General features: G+C 36.9%; 2 protein-coding genes and 1 long non-coding RNA gene across 5 annotated transcripts; 1 reads left to right on the plus strand and 2 right to left on the minus strand.

Annotated features, from left to right (window-relative positions):
• The first annotated feature begins 465 nt into the window (after positions 1-465).
• LOC107785010 (uncharacterized) lies at positions 466-2,130 on the plus strand. The gene is made up of 5 exons (XM_016606225.2): positions 466-741; positions 821-924; positions 1,052-1,223; positions 1,317-1,479; positions 1,567-2,130. The coding sequence occupies exons 1-5, from the start codon at positions 571-573 to the stop codon at positions 1,626-1,628; spliced, it is 672 nt and encodes a 223-aa protein (XP_016461711.1). The 5' UTR covers positions 466-570; the 3' UTR covers positions 1,629-2,130.
• An 895-nt stretch (positions 2,131-3,025) lies between these two features.
• Positions 3,026-4,254, minus strand: LOC107785011 (uncharacterized). The gene is made up of 2 exons (XR_001647796.2): positions 3,876-4,254; positions 3,026-3,543 (listed from the first exon to the last, which is right to left on the minus strand). It is a non-coding gene; the product is annotated as an uncharacterized LOC107785011 (long non-coding RNA).
• A 2,342-nt stretch (positions 4,255-6,596) lies between these two features.
• LOC107785014 (NADPH-dependent diflavin oxidoreductase 1) lies at positions 6,597-20,267 on the minus strand. Of its 3 annotated transcripts, none has more exons than XM_016606229.2 (14): positions 20,092-20,267; positions 19,672-19,751; positions 13,550-13,707; positions 13,257-13,334; positions 13,048-13,152; positions 12,516-12,607; positions 11,398-11,582; positions 10,860-10,981; positions 9,956-10,030; positions 9,763-9,873; positions 8,844-8,981; positions 8,505-8,624; positions 7,649-7,865; positions 6,597-7,549 (listed from the first exon to the last, which is right to left on the minus strand). In XM_016606229.2, exons 2-14 carry the CDS (start codon positions 19,703-19,705, stop codon positions 7,020-7,022), a joined length of 1,965 nt encoding a protein of 654 aa, XP_016461715.1. In that variant the 5' UTR covers positions 19,706-19,751; positions 20,092-20,267; the 3' UTR covers positions 6,597-7,019. The 3 variants fall into 3 exon arrangements, with proteins under 3 accessions (XP_016461715.1, XP_016461716.1, XP_016461713.1); XM_016606230.2 differs by having other exon boundaries at positions 10,860-10,954; positions 20,026-20,267; XM_016606227.2 differs by having other exon boundaries at positions 20,026-20,267.
• Between the last annotated feature and the right edge of the window lie 346 nt (positions 20,268-20,613).

Consider the following 20,613-nt stretch of genomic DNA (forward strand, 5'->3'; position numbering starts at 1 on the left):
TTTTTACATGGTTCTTATCATAAAATAATTTTCTAGAACATTCATTTTCAGAGTGAAGAAAGAAAAATGTAACTGGAAAAGTGAAAAGTTGAAAAAAGAACGATACCAATCATGCTGAACAAGCCAGCACGAAATAGCTGTTGGACTAGTTAATAAACATGAAAACGTCTTTATCAAAAAATAAACAGGAAAAAGTGTAAAAAGGCTGCCAGGTCTTTCTAGTTTCTAGCACTCGCCTGTTCTTTAATACGTAGTAGTTTTAGTTTATCAAATGGAAAGACTATCGAATTAAAGTATTTGTAACAATGGAAAATGACATGTTCCACGACAGCCGTCGATCATCCATGAATTGAACAATGTTGTTGACAACTTCAAAGGTTGGAATAATAGAGTCTAACACGTTATCAAACAAAGGGAAATAAGAAATCAACTTGTCCACAACAGCTGCTTCTCCTAAATAAGACTACTTCAATTTGCATGTGTGCGTGCTCGCTTATATATAAAACAAGATCTCACTCCATCTCCTACTAAGCAACAGCCTATCTCAAGAGCTTCATACAAAGAAGAAACATGGGACTTTTTGGAAGAAAATTCAAGGCATCAAGAGTTACTACTCTCGCTAACCTTGCCATCTCAAGGATTGCCATTCTCAGAAATCAACACCAAGTTAGGTGCTCACTCGCCCATTCTGATGTTATCCAGCTACTCCATCTTGGTCGCCAAGAAGATGCCCTTCATCGGGTAGGTTCCAATGATATACCCTACTCCCTCGTCTTCTCCCTCTCAAGCAATTCAACTTCTGATCATTTTTACTTAACAGGTCGAACATGTTATCAAGGAACAGAACACTCTAGATGCACTTGCAATGATGGAAATCTACTGCCATCTCCTAATAGACAAAAGGGTGCTGATAAAAACTAAAGGGTGAGTTCTTCGCGTATCTTAACGAAATCTATAACTAGATTAGGCCTCTCTTAGATGGCTATCCACAAAAAGAATCCTACCTCCTTTTGTCCAATGCTTGACGATGTACCCGCCAATGTTTAAACAGGGAATGTCCTGAGGAGCTTGCAGAGGCAATCTCAAGCTTGATTTTTGCAGCTTCAAGATGGGGAGAATTCCCAGAGCTGCATGAACTTCGAGAGATTTTCACCTCAAGATATGGGAATGAATTTGCGGCTCAATGTGTTGATTTAAGAAATAATTGTAGCGTGCATCCTAAGGTAGGAGCTGAATGATGTGCACTTTATCCCCCTGCCCCTAAAATCTAAAGGAGATTGACTTCTCAAACTAATCTGATCATGACATTTCTCCAGATGATACCCAAGCTATCAAAACGTCACACAGGATCAGGGAAAAGAAGGAATATGCTTAATGATATTGCAGCCCATTGTGGTGTCACTCTGTGTGCAGAGGATGAAGAGACTTCAGATATCATAATCGAGGTTAAGGTTAACAGCAAGGAGGAATGTGCTCAAGGTACTTTTTTATTTTAAAAACTACTTTAATGACAATCACTACTTCTGATTGAAACTTCAAAGGGCCTGACATTTCTTACTATTATAGATGAAGAGGGAGGCACAGAAGCAGCTTCAGTGATCCTATTGGAGGATAGTCAGATAGTATGAAATGCCTGATGCTTCTCTATCAGCAGCTAATGCAGCAGCAGCACTACTACCAAGAATTGTTTGGATTTATCCAAGCCTAATAAGAGCAAGGATTAAGGCATGGTTGACTGGCAAGCATCTTTGCAATCATGCAACCATACATTTTCAGTAGGGACAGAGTCGTGAAGAGATGCCACAGGGCCCAGAAAGAAAAAAGCATCATCAGACAAGTTCCTAGGAAAGCATCAATAGAGCAGCTTCATGTGACAGAAGCTATTCAGGGATGAACTACTAGCTCCAACTTATTCATTGGTGCTACATTGAGCGCCAAGCTTTCTTCATATTGTTGTTCTTAGGATCGGAACTTGCTTTTTTTTTTTTTTTTTTTTGGGGGGGGGGGGGGGAGGATCTGTAGTACTAATCGAAACCAGATCATTTCTGCAGATGATTTATGCAGAGTATGTATATATGCAGACAGACATACTTTAGATATAGATCAGTAAACAATCACATTCGTTCTGCAGAGTTTAGAGTTGAGATAATACCTTTATTACATTCTCATCTTTTGTTTATTCTAATTGTTTGGCGCATCAGAATTGACGTCTAGTTATCCTTCTTAACATGAGAGTATTACACAATGATTACAATCAATTGGAACATAAGTGAATCAAATAGCAAGTTTTGGATAAAGAAAATGCAATTAGATTTTCTCCAATCAGATAAGTAACATCATGAAAGTAGGAGTAAGGTTTGCGTACACACTACCCTGCACAGACCCCACTTATGGGATTACACCAAGTTTGTTATTAGTTAAGTTTGTAAGAGTTCCTCAAATGAGGATCTCATGTAGGAAATAGATCATAATGAAATCCAAAAGAACAGAAGCAAGATTCACAATTAGATGTTTCGCGCAAACAGTTTTTTCATTTAAGATCTAAGCAACATATTACAAGTACTTGGTGAATAGTGAATACAAGTCTAAGGCTCGCTGATTTTACTAATGCTGATTGTAAATAGAAGATGTAATTGCACCTGAAAAATGGCCAAGAGATACTCTTCTTCCTTCCTTTTTGATGAAGTTAAATTTTAAAACTGAATCAGTCAGTAATATTAATTGAAAAAGAGCAAATTTCAAAAGTTCTGAAACAAGCATCGACCACATTCAGCTTACAAAACAGCCAGTATAACTATAAAAGAACCCTATCACCAATAGGTGACCACACTACTTACACCAAAACAGAACCCTAATAAAAAGCAAAACAAAAAGTTACAGGAGGCAACAGGTACTCTTATATGTTATCACTAATATAATCAGCAACAACGGTTACAGCCAAATTTGTAAATTAGTACTATAAATTTATCCTTGTGCGTTTCATATTAATCTTCATGAAGTAGAATTAACACCAGCAGTAACCACATAGGAAAAAAGAAATCATCTTGGGATTACAAAAACTCTGTAACATCATCAATTACAAGGTCTAAATTGCAATTCATAATATGAAAAGAATTGAGGAAATCTACAAGAATTGACTAACATTTTAAGTGAATTTTTTTAATAGGTACTAACCTTTTTAAGTGAAATAAGTTACAACAAACAGAATTATGACATTCAGTGGCAGCAAGATAAATCTTGCTCGATGACAGCTTACGCTAAATCACCACCACTCTGTTGCCACAAATTGATGATATCAGTGGCCTGGTTAAGGAGAATGATCATCTGCTTCTGGGATATCCAGGGCTTACTATCCAGCAAGACTTTAAGCTCCTCCCAAGCATCTTTTCTAGGCCAGAAATAATAAGGGCTCACAGGAACTGTACCATGACCAGGAATTACCTGGTCCAGCGCAATTCCAATGTTCTTGTCCATCCAAATAAACTTCAACACTATACTAGGTTTCTCCATTGGCTTCACCACCACCCCGAGTTTATGTACATCCTACAGATTGTATCAGTTATAACAACAATACTAAGAGCCGCAAAATGAATCATACTAGATTATACTACTTATAGATACATACATATGTACAGCGTTTATTCTGTCCCCTCAGAATCGGCACATTTTTTAATTTAGAAATAAGTTTATTTTTACATTCACATTTTGCCATAGACATAAGTTGTTGAAGGTCCAACTGGTTAAAAAAACAAATTGTTTGGTACAAGGATATATAAGGTGAATTATGCAGAAATAACTTTATGATTTCAAAAGTCATCATCTTTTCCTAATCTGTGTCCGTTCAAACAATGCCAAGCAATTTCGGAGGAAAAGACCTCTTTCTGAAGGAGAGCTGAGGGGGCAGAAGCATCAGCTGAGGTTTCTTCCGCAAAAACGCCACGATTTCTTTTGGGGTTCAAGGCAGAGATACGGAATGATGGAGAATCTGAGGGGGGCTTGGGAAAGATGACATTTGAGAAGAAAATGCACAAGGCACCCACTTTACTTTGGCCTGTGATAACATCATCTTACCGCTTTTATCTACTGATCACCAAGTTTCAGGGGGAGGGGGAGTGGAAGGAGACTTGGGAACTCTGGATTTTTCTGGATAAAGAGATCTCGCTTCTCCTTTTAGCAAAAATGAAAACGCACGGAAAATTTTATTTTGTATCTCATCTAACTTATATACTTCTATTAGCTATTACCTCCGTTCCAATTTATGTCAACTTATTTGACTGAGCACGAAGTTTAAGAAAAAAACGAAAATTTTTAGAATTTGTGGTCTTGAACAAGTCAAAAAGGTGTATTTGTGTGGTTATAAAAGCTTCTCATTAAGGATAGAATTGGAAGTTCAAGCTAAATTATTTCCGAATTTAGAAAGGGATCACTCTTTTTGAAATGGACCAAAAGAAAAATAGATTCACATAAACTGGAACGGAGGAAGTATTTTTTTTGTGGATCCAGATTTTTGTGAAACCATAAGTATAATATTGAGGTCCACAAATTTGTGAGAGTAAAAGTAATCTCACACAACTAATGTCAGTTATGTGAGGCACACAATAAAATTTCTCGATTGAGACTATTAGTACTTGCAATATTTCCTTTTCTCTTATAAAACAGCAAGTCTTAGATCAATATATAAAGTAATACTCTCTCTCTCTCTTTCAATTTAGATGAAGATAGTTTGACTCGATACAGAGTTTAAGAAAAAGAAAAGACTTTTGAAACTTGTGATTTTAAAAGCTTAAGGGGTAAAAGCTTTGTGAGGTCATGATATTTGTGTGGTTAAAAAACTTCCCATTAAGGGTAAAATAAAGAGTTTAAAATTAAATTATTTTCAAATTTAGAAATGTGTCATTTATTTTGGAACAGACTAAAAAAGAAAGACATCATCTAATTTGAAACGAAAGGAGTAGCAATATTATTACTAGTAAAATAAACATTCTCCCTACAATTTGTGACAGCTATTAGCATGTTTCATCATCGAAGATAATTATAATCCCAAATTTTTACATCCAATTAAACTCTTCATGTACGTCAAGTCGTCAACTGGATCAAATAAGTAAAAATTGCACGGAGCGCCCTATTTGTTCGCCACAACCTATACCCATTTTTTAAAAACTTTTAACTTGTACCCACTTTTTAAACAACTTCAGCCCCCTTTCTCCTCCTCATTCTCCCAGTGATCTCCATATCTCTCTTGAACTTAACATTGATGTAACAATATCTCTCCTTCTGTATGGTTGTATTTATCATCTTGTTCTCTCCCCTACAAAAAGAAATGACGCCATAGCCATCATAATTAAGCTTCCTCCATTGAACTAGCTATTCCAGATTCTTAGATCTCTGTATTCCACCATATCTAATTTTTAGTCTTTACTCCAGAGATTTCTATCAAAAACATTAGAACTGAAAAAACAAACATTGCCGCAGCAACTTGTCCTTCACACATCATAGCTAATACAGCCAGCTGTTTTTAGAACTTATCGTTGTAGAAGTTGATAAATACAACCATATATATGATATCAATGTTCATGTCATATCAATTTCTTCAGATCAGAAATTGTATAAACCAAGAGTGGAGATGAAGGTCTTTCCAACTGAGGTTGGCTGCTAACTCTGAGCGTTTAAGAAAATTAAACACTGCTGATCCAGAATAAATCAATGAAGTCATCTCCGTACTTAAAATATGGAATTTGAAAGGTCAATCTTCCTCCCCAAAAATAGAAAACTTCAGCTTTAGAACTGAAGTTCGCCAGTTACAAAAACAAAAACTTCAGCTCTAGAGCTGAAGTTCGCGAGTTACAAAACAAAAACTTCAGCTCTAGAGCTGAAGTTCGCGAGTTACAAAACAAAAACTTCAACTCTAGAGCTAAAGTTCGTCAATTACAAAACAAAAACTTTAGGCCCGACTACTAGAATGCTTAGAATGCTGAAGTTTTGCGTGATTACCTTTGCTACTTCAGCCCCGTATGCTGAAGTTATGCAAAAAACGGGTACGCTTGCAATTTTTTTTGCAAAGCGAGCACAAGTTAAAACGTGACACAAAAAGCAAGTATAGATACAAATGCCCATCAAATAAGCGTGCCTTACTCGTTAGTGGTTAGGTTTGACCTCGCAGCATTACAATTTTAGTTATAGCCTCTTGACTACCGTATCTCTAAATAATGACTGTCAATCACTTTTCCAAACTTTGCTCATATATCTTCATTCTTAATCAAATAAAAAAAAACTGTCAAGTAGGGTAAGCCTGAAATAGGAAGAGGAGAAGGACCAAATAATAGATCATTGTACAATTCAGCCAAATCCTTCTAAATTTCCTGTCATGCTATCAACCCAGTGGCGGATCTACTCTATGGGTTATGGGTGCTTGAGCACCCATTACTTTTAGAGCCAAATACTATTACTTGTACAAAAAATTAGTAAATTCATATAAATACATCAATTGAGCACCCAGTTTCAGTAGCAATTTTCAGATTAAAATTAGTTGAGCACCCACGATTTGAAAATTCTAGATCCGCCACTGTATCAACCAAGCCACTTGAAAATATTGAGATACTTTCTATCGGTTCAATCTTATTTCTTTTATGCTTTTGGATTGCTATCAATAAATACATCTTCAAAATCTCTTAATCCTACACGGACAAAATACTCATATCATAAATAGTATCTCATCCAACATAAATGCTGCAACATACAGCAGTTTGCTCTCGATTTAGAGCTCCTATTGAAACTCCATATTGAACTTATTCCAACAAGCAGATAAAATCCTCTCCGAATTGATAAGAGACCTCATCCTTGGGAATAATCAACTCGTCTTACTAACGACTCTGTTCTCTCAATAGACCAGCTTCTTTCTGAGAACACTTGATACAAATTTCACGGACGAATATGGTTTATAAGAATCATGTAGAAATAACATGACTGAGAAGGGCACGGCTTTTTGGCTAATCATAACTGGAAAAAATACCAAGGAGTGCTCAAGACCATGCTTCAACATGATACTTGCCTGCCTTTTCCAATGCCCTAAGCCACCTTGCTGCAGCTTCTTTTGGAACCCCGCCTTCTTTAGATACAATTTCCTCAAATGCCAACAGCACATCAGAAGGCATTTTGTTGGCAGAGCCTGCAACATACACAGCTGCGCCCTCAGTTAATAGATTCCATATCTTAACGCTTTGTTCTCTCATTTTATGTTGCACGTGGATTTTCTGTGGTTGGTCTCTGGAAAAGGCAGCAAAAAAGCCTCCACCTTTTTCTTCAGAAAGGACTCCACCTTTTTGTGAATGAAACAACCAAAAATCTCGGTACAAAAAATCATTTTCTTCATTTCTACAACCAAAGAAGAAGAGAAGGGGAGCAGTTGGACCCGATTGACTCTGCAGGGCTCTTTCCTCCACAAATCCACGAAAAGGTGCACACCCTGTGCCAGGTCCAACAACAATAACCGGAAGTGAAGGTGGAGGGGAAGGAAGGGAACCCTTTTGAAACCAAGCCGGTATGAGAACTCCTGTTTAGCATAATCCAAAAACCATCATCAGAGAGCTACAAGAGGTGCATGAGTAAATGAATAAGGCGTTTTAATTATAGATTACTCCAAAAACCATACTTTTCTGAGGATCAAGTCCAGCTAGCCATGATGAACAAAGACCTGTGCGCTTCCTCTTATAAGGTGTTGTCCATGACACCACGCTAACTGTTAAATGTACTTGATTTGGATGAACTGAGTGAGAAGAAGAGATGGAAAAAGCCCTAGTTTTAAGTGGAGGTACCAACTGAACCAACCATTCAAATGGCATCTGAACGGATGGAAAATCCTCTAATACCTGCATTACAATATGGAGAGTAAAAAATCAAACAACGAAAGAAAATGAGATATTAACAGCAAAAACAGTTTTTTCAGAAGAAGGTAACAGATAACAGCAAAAACAGTTTTACAGTTTATTTCAAAATCAAGAAGTTATCTCCTGTGAATCAATAACTTAACCATAAAAAGGCATTATTGGTTAATAGATGGATCATTCCATAGGAGAAGACCAAGTGCCTCCATGATTTCAAAAAACAAAAACTTAGAATTCTGTAGCTTGCTAAACGTAGTGTTGGTAACCTAACTAAGTATTAAGCTTCTATTGCTTGCAAGTAAAAGGACTAGTGCAAGATATGCTCACTTACAGACTTCACATTAGAGAGACTAGTTTTCTAATTTGACAATCAAGATGCTGTAATGTGAACGTATGACAGAGTTGGTGTTGGCTAACCAGTTTAACTTCCAAAAGAACTGGGCCAACTTCTTGCGTCTTAGTATGTCTTCTTAAACTATAGTACCTATACATTTCATGAAACAAAAATCTACCATAAGAGAAACCATATTATTGAAGAACCTGGCAGTACAGGAAAATGTCAGTGACCACTCAAAGGCAAGCAGCTTCATTAATCTATACAAAGAGTGGAAATATTTTCATCACCTCCAGCACAGTTCTCCGTTCCTTCTGACTGTACTCATAAAGATCATCCCTTCCTTCTGGAGAGGCAAAATATTGAAGCCTCTCCTTCTCATGTTCGGCAGTGGCAAAATAACTCATAACCTGAAGAAATGGACGATCCAAATGGCCTATTAATTTACTCTGATATGTGGTGATCATGAATAACATGCTATTCCACAAGCGGAACAAGGAAGATGAACATAACATGCATCAGTGAAGTACAGGCAAATAATAAAGACAACAGCAGAAAATATCAAATATACCATGTCATCGGATATTACTGTTTGAAAGACAAGAAATCCAGACACTCCAGTGTCTTACCTCAAAGAAATATCGTCTAGGGGAAGCTGATGCAACATCCATTGCCAGTTCCACAAAAGTTTTTAATCTTATGGGGACCTTCAATGTATTTCTCAAGTCATGACTTTGTCCATTTTCTTTATTATCTCTAGGCTCAACCTGAAAAAAATTTCATAATTAGTAACATATGAATTCAAGAGTTGATACATGATAAATTTGCCCTTTCAATTGATGTAATAGCCAACACTGCAGATCCAAAGCTCACCACAAAAAGGGGAGAAAAGGAAAGAGACAACAAATCTTAAATTTGACATTGTAAAACAGATTTGTATACATGTTTTCATTAACTAATCCAAAGAAAATGAGCTTCAACCACTTCAATACTTTTATTAAAAAGGCCTTGGTTCAATATGATACCCATGCAAGAAGTACAACCCCCCCCCCCCCCAATATCAGCTCTCCTACAAGAAAGGTCTTGGTGGTGCCTCTGTTGTGACAGTTTTTGCTGCTGCTTACCTATCTATTTCTGATTTCTTCAACTTTAAAGAGGTTCCATCTCATGGGAGCCCAATAATGGTCCTTTCCCACTTGCTCCCTTGGTTACAGAACCTAACTTAGAGGTGGAGGATCTTTACCACTAGGGTATCCCTCCCATCCTAAAGCCTTTGCAATACTTGTACACTTCTCCTTCCAGTGGCACTTAAAAATTCAGAGTACTTTTCAATCCACATGATAATTTTTTTTATAAGGACAATCCACATGATAATAGACTCATATTAACATGGAAATGTAAATCATGCGAATCATGTTCCACGAAAATTTTACACAATAAAAACCTTCAAAGATGCATGAACACAAAATAATATCTAGGAGGAAGATTGGAAGACTAGCAGGGTCCTAGTGACAGCAAGAAAGTCAAGAACGTAAGACAAGTACATACTCTGATGTATGATTCAGGGTTCAAATTACAGCGCTTCATGAAAGCATCAACCGCTGCAGCATCTTGCGCAGGGAGAATGTGAACTACATCACCAACCTCATACTCAATAGACTGAGAGTACAAAGGAAATCATTAGATGTATTGTACAAAGTGAAGGAGTAAAAGAGATATAAAAATGAACAACGTGACTTACAGATGAAATAGCTTCAAGTTCGAAATGGCGGACATCTTTCCCACTATCAGCTTTACTTAACGGATCATTTTTAACCTACAACAATAGAGTGAATAAGAAAAACATGTCAATGACTAGATCACAGCCATCGCATTGACGAGAAAAAGGATCTTACACCTTCAAGTAAGATCATAAAAGCCGCCTTTCTGAAAATGCACAATATACGCCAGTGCTTTGTAGAATAGAGGACTCATTTCAGAAACTGTTCTTCTAGTTATGATACATTCAAGGATGGAATCATTCATATCTCATTTCTGTGGGAGCTTAGAGATGTTCAGTATATGTGCTACTTCTAGTGAGATACTATCAATTTGTCACATCACTTAACTTCCACTATCGATTTTCCTGGTTAAGGACATGAATAGATGTGTTTGAGTAATGAACTCCACTTTTGCTTGGTATAAACCACAAGTGGATCCACAACCGAACTCCCAGATTCAGAGAAGGAGTTCCTTAACTTTTGCAGGCAACAGCTCCATTGTATGCCCTGAGACATAACAACAATAACAACAACCCAGTAAAATCCCACAGGTGGGGTCTGGGGAGGGTAGTGTGTACGCAGACCTTACCCCTACCCCGAAGGGGTAGAGAAGCTGTTTCTGAAAGACCCTCGGCTCAAGATAATAAAAAGACAAAAGGGGAGAATATTAGAATCACCATGGAGATCATAGGAAAAATAGGAACATAAAATGCAGAAGAAAAATGCAAAGCAAAAACGATGGCTAGTAAATGTATCCTGCGTCGAAAATAGAAAATAGTAAGACGCGACATTGCCCCTAGCTATCTTAGACAAAACCCTACAGTACTAGGCTGACAAAAGTAACCCTGAGACATAACAAAAGAAATGTAAATGGAGATCACCTACCATCTTTAAGAAGCAATCAGGTGGGTGCTTTCCAGAAAGTTTTCCTGGTAATATGAAGCGCGTGCTCTCAATCTGCATCTCAAGAAGTTTGAAATCTGCAATTTTCAGTTGTTTCGTCGCTACTACATATTGGAAGACAACTGTCAGAAAACCTTTCAGCCAACAAAACCATACAACAAAATATGAAAAGCACAAGGAACAATATTGAGATGCACTTGTGCATCAAAATGATATCAAGAAAATGATTATCCAAAGCTCCATAGTGACAGCATAAAGTAAAAATCTCAGGATAAGTATCCTGATTGAAGATACTCCAGAACAAACTACACAAACTTGTGGATGAGTTCTCTTCTGTATCAATCAAGGTTTTAGAGGGAGAAATTGATCTTTACTTTTAGGGGTAAGTTTCTCCATAAATCCATGCATGTAAATGCTTTCATGCATTGATATTTTATTGACTGTCAGCCAGAACTCTGAACCCACAATGACCTGAAGATGAAAATGATGTTGATTGCTGAAGTCCAATTTAGCAAGTTACCTGGGATAGATGAGAATTGTAAAGCCCCTTCATCAACATCATGGTATGTAATCTGTACTTTAGGTTGATCCATCAAACTTGTATTTGAAGTCATGCATTCTGGACCTTTAGGGAATAATTTCGGATTTTTTTGGTATATTGCCTTCCACAAAGTGGGCATCCAAGGATCCAGAGCACCTTCATACCTGCAATTTTTTTCTATTAGAGCTTTTACTAGAACAACTGCTAAATAACAAGCCGCTCTTCAGGTGCCATGATAACCAACAGCATTATAAAGTGAAATTCTTTGTTATGATAACAAAGTAATACGCTCGTTTCATCATCGGAATTCAGTGGATAATGGTCCTGCCCCTCTACCCCCTTCAACCTCCCTCACCCTTTAACCTGAAACTCCACTTGAGAATTTGTAGAATTTTAGAAGAGGCGAGGGAAGAGGTGTATTCAACATAAGTAGGTGAGCCTCGCCATAGTAGTAAAACTATTCTAGCCCTAAAGTAAAGAAGCTTCAACGCATGTATTCCACCTCAATCAGCTTGATGGCAAAACCTTCTGGATATTTAAAACACCATTTCTTACAAAGCTAGGAAGATTCATGATCCTATAATTCTTTCAGATCTGTCTCCTGAAAAATTAGATAGAAGAAATTTAAGGCTATTCAATCCCTATGGTTTGGTTAAATAAATGGGCAAATAATCATCCTGTATATCAAATTGGATTCTCCTATTTAACAGCTTTAAAAAACGAAAACAACAGCATCTGGTGGATAAGATAGTTTGGACAAAAGGAAACATAAGGTGTTTTGAAGATAGTGCTAACTCAATCAAAAGATCAAGTTTAATTGCATAATTTTGTTTTACTTTGGTGTAGAAAGGAATTTGTAAATGAGGCTGAATCACCACTAGCATTCATGGAATTGGAACCCCTACAGGAATATAAGGGAATACTTTTGCTTTTTGCTATACCAGTACAGAAGTGTCAACACCATCTTTGTGCCGTACACTATCAACAAAAATCCATACTTTTTATTTTTGATAACCGTAGTGTCCGGGCCAGTTTACGCGCACCTCACCGACTAAATGAATCAACTATTCCTCTACAAGATTAAACCATAACAATACCCTGAAGGGTGCTGATCATCTCCAAGACCTCTTTCCACAATTGCTGTAGCACCAAGATCTGAAAGTCTTTTGTCAAGTTTCTTTGCAACAAACTGCAGAAATAAAATTCATACATCAACATTCAAAGATGGAATACATAATTGCATAAAGCTAATATATTCTCTAAATTAAATATTTTGTCGGGGAAAAAAAGCAAACGAGCAAAAAATCATCTAGAAACACATAAAGTACAGAAATTAACCTGTCTTTGTTATAAAGAGACTAAACATATCTTATGGAAAGACAAAGTTGAAAAGCAATTCGTAATAATGAAATGATAAGCCTAAAACCCCAATAAGAAATGCATAGACCAGAGTTATATTTAAGAAAAAGCTGGAGTAGTAAAAGCTTAGGGATATCGAGATCCTCCTGGTGGACTTGAAGCAGTTAAGTTTTGTTTTTTTGAATCATAGTGAGTTGCTTTCAGAGAATCTTTTGCCAAAGAGGCAGTGAAACCATGAAATGGAATTTATTAGGTAGAGTCAATGCGTACATTATACTTCTGGTAGCTCGAATCACCCAAACCAAACACAGCATAGCTGACACTGCTAAGCCAATTTTGGGTCAGATTTCTTTGCAAGAGAAACTTCCAAAATACCTATACAAGCAAGTTAATAAAACAAACAAAAAAAGTTCAAATATGTACAGATATGTCTATAGATAAACACACGAGAAACTTAAAAGAGATACTAACAAACAAACCTTAATAGAATCAGGGTTGTCCCCTTGACCTGTAGTTGACACCAAAAATATTACAATTTCCTGCTCCGGCAGACAACTCTAAAAAAAAATTATTAACAACTAGTCACACATAGGTAATTAATCACAATCTATAAGCTCAAAATACGAAAACGAAGAAAAAAATGAACTTGGCATTGGGTCCGGTAGATTGACAGTCAGCTAAAAATAATCTAAAAAAATAACAACTATGACAAAATTGAATTTAAACTAGTTTAAGATTGAGGCGTAATAGTTTAGGGTAAAGGAGAAGTTACAGGGTCAAAATCGTCAATGGAGAGCAAAGAGACGGGACATCCTCTGCGTTCAGCTTCACGACCAACACGCTCAGCGGCGTCTATGGCATTACCTGTCTGAGATGCATATAAAATCACTAGCTTCTTTGGCTTCTCCTCCATCCCCATTGATTTGGTTACTGCAATTTAAGAGATAAAAATGGAGTCTTTGTAAATTAAAGAAGACTAGATAGTATTGGCCCGTGCCCAAGCACGGGCCCAACATTATAAAATTTGGAGCTCAAGTTTGTCTTGATATGAAATTGCAGGGGGAAGAGAAGTTGATGCACTTAAGCCAAATAAAATATAATAGACAACATCGTATACTAATTGCTGCATATTTATTTACATATATTTTTGGAACAAAATATTCACTCATGGATTGTTGAACATCATACTATTAGATGCTAAAATACGACATTTTCTTTCTGTAGAAAAAAGAATGACTCGCATTATTGAGACATAGAGAAACCAGTATGCAGCTTAAGCGTCTCATTCCAAATTGTCCCAATGGAGTGTGTCGACCAACATAGATAGATAGGGCAGCAGTAATAGCGGACAGTAGACAATGGTAACATAAATCATAAAATCCAGCTTAGCCAGAAAATTTACCACGTTCTCTATTTGCTGTAACGTTCAAGCAATCAATTAGTACCATAAACTCAATAGTGACATAAATAACGCAGTATTTAGTATCATAACTCAATAGTGACACAAATAATAAAGAATTTTGAAGAACTTACTTCCGAATCACATAAGTATTAAAGTTGCGAGGAACATGTAAGATGTTGGAACTTTTTGAGTAAAATTCAAATGTTGCAAGAATTTGTTTCTCTATCTTGACCTAACATGTGTGTAAGTCTTTTGTGAGAGATGCACAAAAAGCCATTAACCTGGAAAAAATTAACACTCGCAACGTTGCTAGCATGCATTGCTCTGTCCCTTTGTGCCTCTTCCTATTATATCTTAATCCTCAAACATCACTTTTCTTATCCATTTTCATTGGAAGAGTGTGCTTTCTGTTTATTTTTATTTTTGTAAAAGCCAAAGTCTTGTATAAAATACCCAAAAAGAGATATGTACAAAAGTTACAATTGTGGTTTGTTGAAGAACAAAGGAAAGATTGGTCAAACCTAGAAGTATTTTCAACTCCTTAACCAATTCGATTGTGTCAGCCCTAAGATTAGTCTAATATTTTTGTTATGAGCTAGTTGGACAAAGATTAATTGAAGGTCAGATAGATTTGAGTTCAAGTAGCACATCACCTTCGATCCAATGCCTGGAGGCAGAAGAAATTATATGAAAACCAATGCATAGTATATAATGAAATTATAATCTTCTGACCATCCCTAAATAGTACTTTGAGCCAGAGATAGATTATTATACTCCTGGATAGTCTTATTTAGCTGAAACCACTAATATTTTATAAGCTTCAATCATGCATTAGGACCTTGTTGGTGAGTATGACTCATTAGTAAAGGTTTTGAAAGGGTTCGCTGGCTTGAAGGAGCTAAAAGGTGATGAGAGGAGAAGAAAGATGATGCAGTTTTTATCGAGGGCTTAGTTCAACGTCACTAGATTCCCTGGGGAGAGAGGTCTTAGTTCAAATTTATCGAGGGCGATGTTAGAATTTTCAGATTTAATCAATAATCTGGAATTGGTTGATTTGCCACTAAGTGATGGAATTTTCACCTGGGACAGGGGTAATAATGAGGGTACAGCATCAAGGATAGATAGATTCCTTGTTTCCACTGAATGGGATGAGGCTTTCAGTAATATAAAGCAATCATTGTTGCCAAGATTGGGTTCAGATCATTGCCCTATACAGCTAAAATGTGGAGACTAGGTAAATACAAAAACATATTTCAAGTTTAACAATTGGTGGCTGGAGGTTGAAGGTTTTAAGGCAAAGGTTAAGGAATGGTGGGAATCTTTTGTAGTACAAGGGAGACCTGATTACAAGCTTGCAACAAAATTGAAACTACTAAAAAGTAAGTTAAAGGAGTGGAACACCACAAATTATGGGAATCTGGGGAGAAAAAATCAAAAATACTAGAAAAAGTGGCTCAATTTGATAGATTACAAGAACAAAGAAGATAGACAGATGATGAACTGGTGATCAAGGCTAGTCTAGCAATGGAGTTTGAGGAAATTGCCAAATTTGAGGAATCTGACTGGAGACAAAAGTCAAGAGTGATGTGGTTAAAGCAAGGGGATAAAAACACAAAAAAAATTCATAGAATTGCAAATGCTCATAGAAGATTCAATCAGATTGACAAGTTGGAGGTAAATGGGGAAGAAATCACAAATCTAGAGAGCATCAAGGGGGAAGTTGTCTCATTTTATCAGAATCTATATACAGAAACAGAACACTGGAGGCCCCATTTCAATCTCATGGACAGTGAGAGCATCAATGAAGAAGAACAAGGGTGGCTGGAGAGGGAGTTTGAGGAGCAAGAGGTGTTAGACAGTATAAAACTTTGTGCCGTTGATAAGGCACCAGGCCCCGATGGATACTCTATGGGTTTTTTTCTTGCTTGCTGGGATATATTGAAGGGTGATATCATGGAAACTGTGCAAAATTTCCATTCACAGGAATATTTTGAAAAGAGTTTTAATGCAACTTACGTGGTGCTAATTCCTAAGAAGAATGGAGCTAAAGAGCTGAAGGATTTTAGACCAATCAGTTTGGTAGGGGGTATGTACAAGATAATAGCTAAATTACTCACTGAAAGAATGAAAAAAGTGATAGATAAGCTGGTAGACAAACAACAAATGGCTTTTATAAAAGGGAGACAGATTATAGATGCTGCCTTAATTGTAAATGAGTGTGAGGATTCAAGAATGAAAGGGCAGGTTACAGGGCTATTATGCAAATTGGACATAGAGAAAGCTTATGACCATGTTAACTGGGGTTTTTTAATTAAAATCATGGAAGACATGGGTTTTGGAAGGAAGTGGTTAAAGTGGATATCATTTTGCATCAGTACAGTCAGATTTTCCATCTTGTTGAATGGAAGTCCAGAAGGGTTCTTTCCTTCCCAAAGGGGTCTAAGGCAAGGAGATCCTCTATCTCCCTTTCTCTTTGTCCTAGCAATGGAGGGTCTAAACAATATGATGAAGAGAGCTACTTTCAATAGTTGGTTGAGGGGTTTCCAGGAGAATAACAGGGTACCAAATGGTCTGGAAATATCACACCTACTGTATGCTGATGATACCTTGGTATTTTGTGAAGCCAACTTGGAGCAGGTGAGACAACTGAGAATAATTCTGGTCATTTTTTAAGCTATCTCTGGACTGCATCTGGAGAAAGAGTAATTTATTCCCTGTAAATGAGGTGGAAAGAATCCAGGTTTTAGCTGGGGTTCTGGGATGTGAAGTGGGAACCTTGCCAACAACATACCTGGGGCTGTCACTGGGGTCTAAAAACAAGGCAATGGAAATATGGAACGTGGTGATTGAAAAGTGTGAAAAAAGATTGGCAACATGGAAGATCCAATACCTATCTTTGGGAGGCAGAACCACACTAGTTAATAGTGTGCTTGACTCATTGCCACTTATGTGATGTCTTTATTCCCACTTCCTGTGAAGGTGGAAAAGAGAATTGATGCATTAAGAAGGAATTTCATCTGGCAAGGAAACAGAGAAAAGAAAAGTTATCATCTGGTAAAATGGAGTACAGTTATCACTCCTAAAAAAACGGGTGGTCTGGGTGTTAGGAATCTAAAAATGCACAACAAGAGTCTGCTAATGAAAAGGTTATGGAGGTACAACAGTGAAAACCAAGCTTTATGGAGGAATGTGATCACTCAGAAATATGGACAACTGAACAATTGGTGTACAAATCCTGTAAGGACAGCCTATGGGGTTAGCAACTGGAGGGCAATTAGAAACCAGTGGGAGGAATTTGCAGTAAATATAGGGTTCATTATTGGAAACGGCAGGAAAGTATCATTCTGGGATGACAACTGGCTGGGACATGGGCCACTTAGAGACGACTTCCCTGATCTACATAGTCTGGTGGTAGAACCTGAATCAACAATACAGGAAGTTTGGAGTCAACAGGGATGGAATCTTAACTTCAGAAGAGCACTAAATGATTGGGGGATTGTAAGAGTGACTGAATTTTTCAATGCTCTGGAGGTTTTCGAAGGAACATCTGAAGCAGAGGACTCTATCATCTGGAAAGGGAACAACGGCAAGTGTTTCTCAGTCAAGGGGGCCTACAAACTTCTATGCAATCCTGGACAACAACAATGCTCCTGGCCTTGGAAACTTATCTGGAAAGTAAAAGTTCCCTTTAAAGTATCCTGTTTTACATGGCTAGTAGCCAAGAAGGCCTGTCTTACCCATGAGAATCTGCAAAGAAGAGGACTACTATTGAGCTCTAGATGTTACCTATGCCAAGCGGAGCAAGAAGACAACAGCCACCTTTTTCCTACATTGTGTTATTACATCTCAGTTGTGGCAGTTATTCCTTGCATTGGTGAATACAACTTGGGTTATGCCCAGGACTACTTGCGATCTTTTGAGGTGCTGGAACAATGTAGGTGGCTGGGGAAGGAAGAAGAGATGGTGGAGGGCTATACCAGCATGCATTTGGTGGAATGTCTGGAAGGAAAGAAATGATAGGTGTTTTGAAGATAGGAGGAGTTCTTTACAGAAAATTAAGCTCAACTGTATTTTGTCCTTCTACTTTTGGTGTAAAGAATTTTGCGTAGATGAAACTGAGACTTTAGTAGAGTTGTTAGAGTCCTTGTAAGAAGAATCTTGGACAGATGTAAATAGGTCTCTTCCTTCTTCTCTTTTTTTTGTAATTGTGATTTCCAACACAAGCTTTGTGTTGATGAATATACTGTTATCTTTATCAAAAAGATGATGCAGTTTTTTGAAGCAAAAATAGTACTACTTCACTTCTATCCTTTCTATGTAATAATAGAACAATTTTTTATCAGAAGCAGTGTCTATCAACTTCTACAAACAAATAAGATTAATGAGGAAATCAAGAAAAAGGGACCAACTATTGAAATATTGCTTTTGAACTTGTTGCCTCTGAAACTGATATTATAAGCATAATTCAGGTATATAGTCCATTTCAATTAAGTAGAGAGAATTCAAGTGATATTAGGAGGATGCTTAACTGATGAGAACCTACCGGAAAGAGGATTTATCCTAAGCAGTAGATGTAAGTGTCTACAGCATTTTGAAGACATTTGCCTCTTAATTTTTGTTCTTTTTTTTTTTTGCCTTACATCGCCACATAGCTTGGGATATATGGAGCATGTTTTACCAACGCTTTGCAATATCATACTTCTCAATTTTCTCAGTACCATCAACCTAAAAAACTAAATTATCCAATAAGCAACAAAATGACACCAGGACATCGACATGCTTATAACTTTTGGAATTCAATACCATGATGAAAATTATGTCTTGGCCCGGCCTGCTGGCCCTAAAAAACTTAGGCTATTTCTAGGTGATAAACTGCACTGTTTTCTTAAACTACAAAGGAGTCATCTCCTGGACATTTCAATATTTATTGAAGCTCGGAATCGATATCTTTGCACTATTTAACATATCAGTGATGGTCAACAGGCAATTAAGGATTCATAATACTAATCATATCTCCGACTCATTACTTGTAAATATGCTGCAAAATAAGTTATTTATTCTTAAACACATCAGTATTTTAGCGGATGCAATATCAGATCCACAATAGGGGTTTCTAGAGACTACACTGATGAGAATGAAGTATCACCAGAGGAGTTATTTCCATAAAACAACAAATGTAAATGGCACCAAATAAGTTAAAAACCCAACCCAATTCTTCGCTAAATATATAAAGTTAATACTAAAAGACCTTTTTTTTCCATTTGCTCTCCTACAAAAACAAAGAATGAAGGAGATAAATCTGTTTATTAAGGATCTCCACAACATATTAGATCCAATTTCAATGGTGGACAATACATGCCAATTGCTAACTATATCGACAATTTCCAATATGGCTTGATCATCTTCAAAAAGAAGTATACAATACTGTCGATACAGCAAGAGAGGTAGTATTTGCATAATTGCATGTGCTCGGAGAAAGAGGGAAAGCTCACCTGAAGCTCTGGTGGTGATATCTGTAAATATCATATACAAGATCCTTAAAACCAATTCTCAACAACTCACCAGATTTCTCCTGACAAAATCAGATGTATATTGAGACCTTAGATAATTTCATGGGGATGTAATTAGAGTAAATAAAAGTTAGCAAGAAAATTAAAATTAGAGGGGCAAAAGAAATACATAAACTGACCTGAGTATTTAATTGGCAAAGAACTATCAATTATACCAAATATCAACAACTACACTATACTATGATCACCAATTAAAATTCTTGTTCAAAATCACAAAACCGCAAATCAGTCAATTAGAGGTTCAATCTAAAGTGATGAATAGACAGTAAAACTAACTTTTTGAACTATCTAGGTTGAATGGAACAAATCTGGAGCTTGAGAGCAGGTTGGCCAAAACACAACCTTTGGAGACGAATTGCCGCAAGTGTTTTGCATGAAGGAACATCCGATGTTTGATAAAGAAGGGAATCAGATTATTGGGATGCTAAAGAAGAGCTTGAAATTGAAGCGAATGAAGATAAACCCCCTTTCTTGAAAGACCAGAGTTGTAACTCAGTTGGTATTTCTTGTTAAAATTTGGAAAATACTCAAAGGAAGTCAAGTTGTCATAAGCATCGGCGTGGAGGCTATTGGGCTAACGAAACGACGGCGTTCTAGAGAGAAATGCACCAGTAGCCACTTCTAGGGCTGCTATTACAAAATTAACCGACGTTCATAAAATATTTAAATTTTAGCCATTCCATTGCTCAATGCCATATTTTCATATTAATTCAACACTTCAGTTTGATACGATTTAAAATGGAAGAGGTTGGAGGTACTCGTGCAGCTTGTACAGTGGGCTTGCAAGCTTGCACCGTGAAGTTAGCAGAAGGGTCGATTGATTAGTTAACAAGTTTTGTTTCTTGCACTTGAGTCCATTTAACT

This window comes from Nicotiana tabacum, chromosome 3 (assembly GCF_000715075.1).
Source record: "Nicotiana tabacum cultivar K326 chromosome 3, ASM71507v2, whole genome shotgun sequence".
Classification (NCBI taxonomy): Eukaryota; Viridiplantae; Streptophyta; class Magnoliopsida; order Solanales; family Solanaceae; genus Nicotiana; species Nicotiana tabacum.

Coding starts and splice junctions, on each gene's coding strand:
- LOC107785010 (XM_016606225.2), top strand. CDS start 571: ATGGGACTTTTTGGAAGAAAATTCAAGGCATCAAGAGTTACTACTCTC. Junction 925..1,051: donor GTGCTGATAAAAACTAAAGG/GTGAGTTCTTCG, acceptor ATGTTTAAACAG/GGAATGTCCTGAGGAGCTTG. Junction 1,224..1,316: donor ATTGTAGCGTGCATCCTAAG/GTAGGAGCTGAA, acceptor ACATTTCTCCAG/ATGATACCCAAGCTATCAAA.
- LOC107785014 (XM_016606229.2), bottom strand. CDS start 19,705: ATGATATTTACAGATATCACCACCAGAGCTTCAG. Junction 12,608..13,047: donor CGAGCTACCAGAAGTATAAT/GTACGCATTGAC, acceptor TTATTTCTGCAG/TTTGTTGCAAAGAAACTTGA. Junction 9,874..9,955: donor AACTTGAAGCTATTTCATCT/GTAAGTCACGTT, acceptor TTGTACTCTCAG/TCTATTGAGTATGAGGTTGG.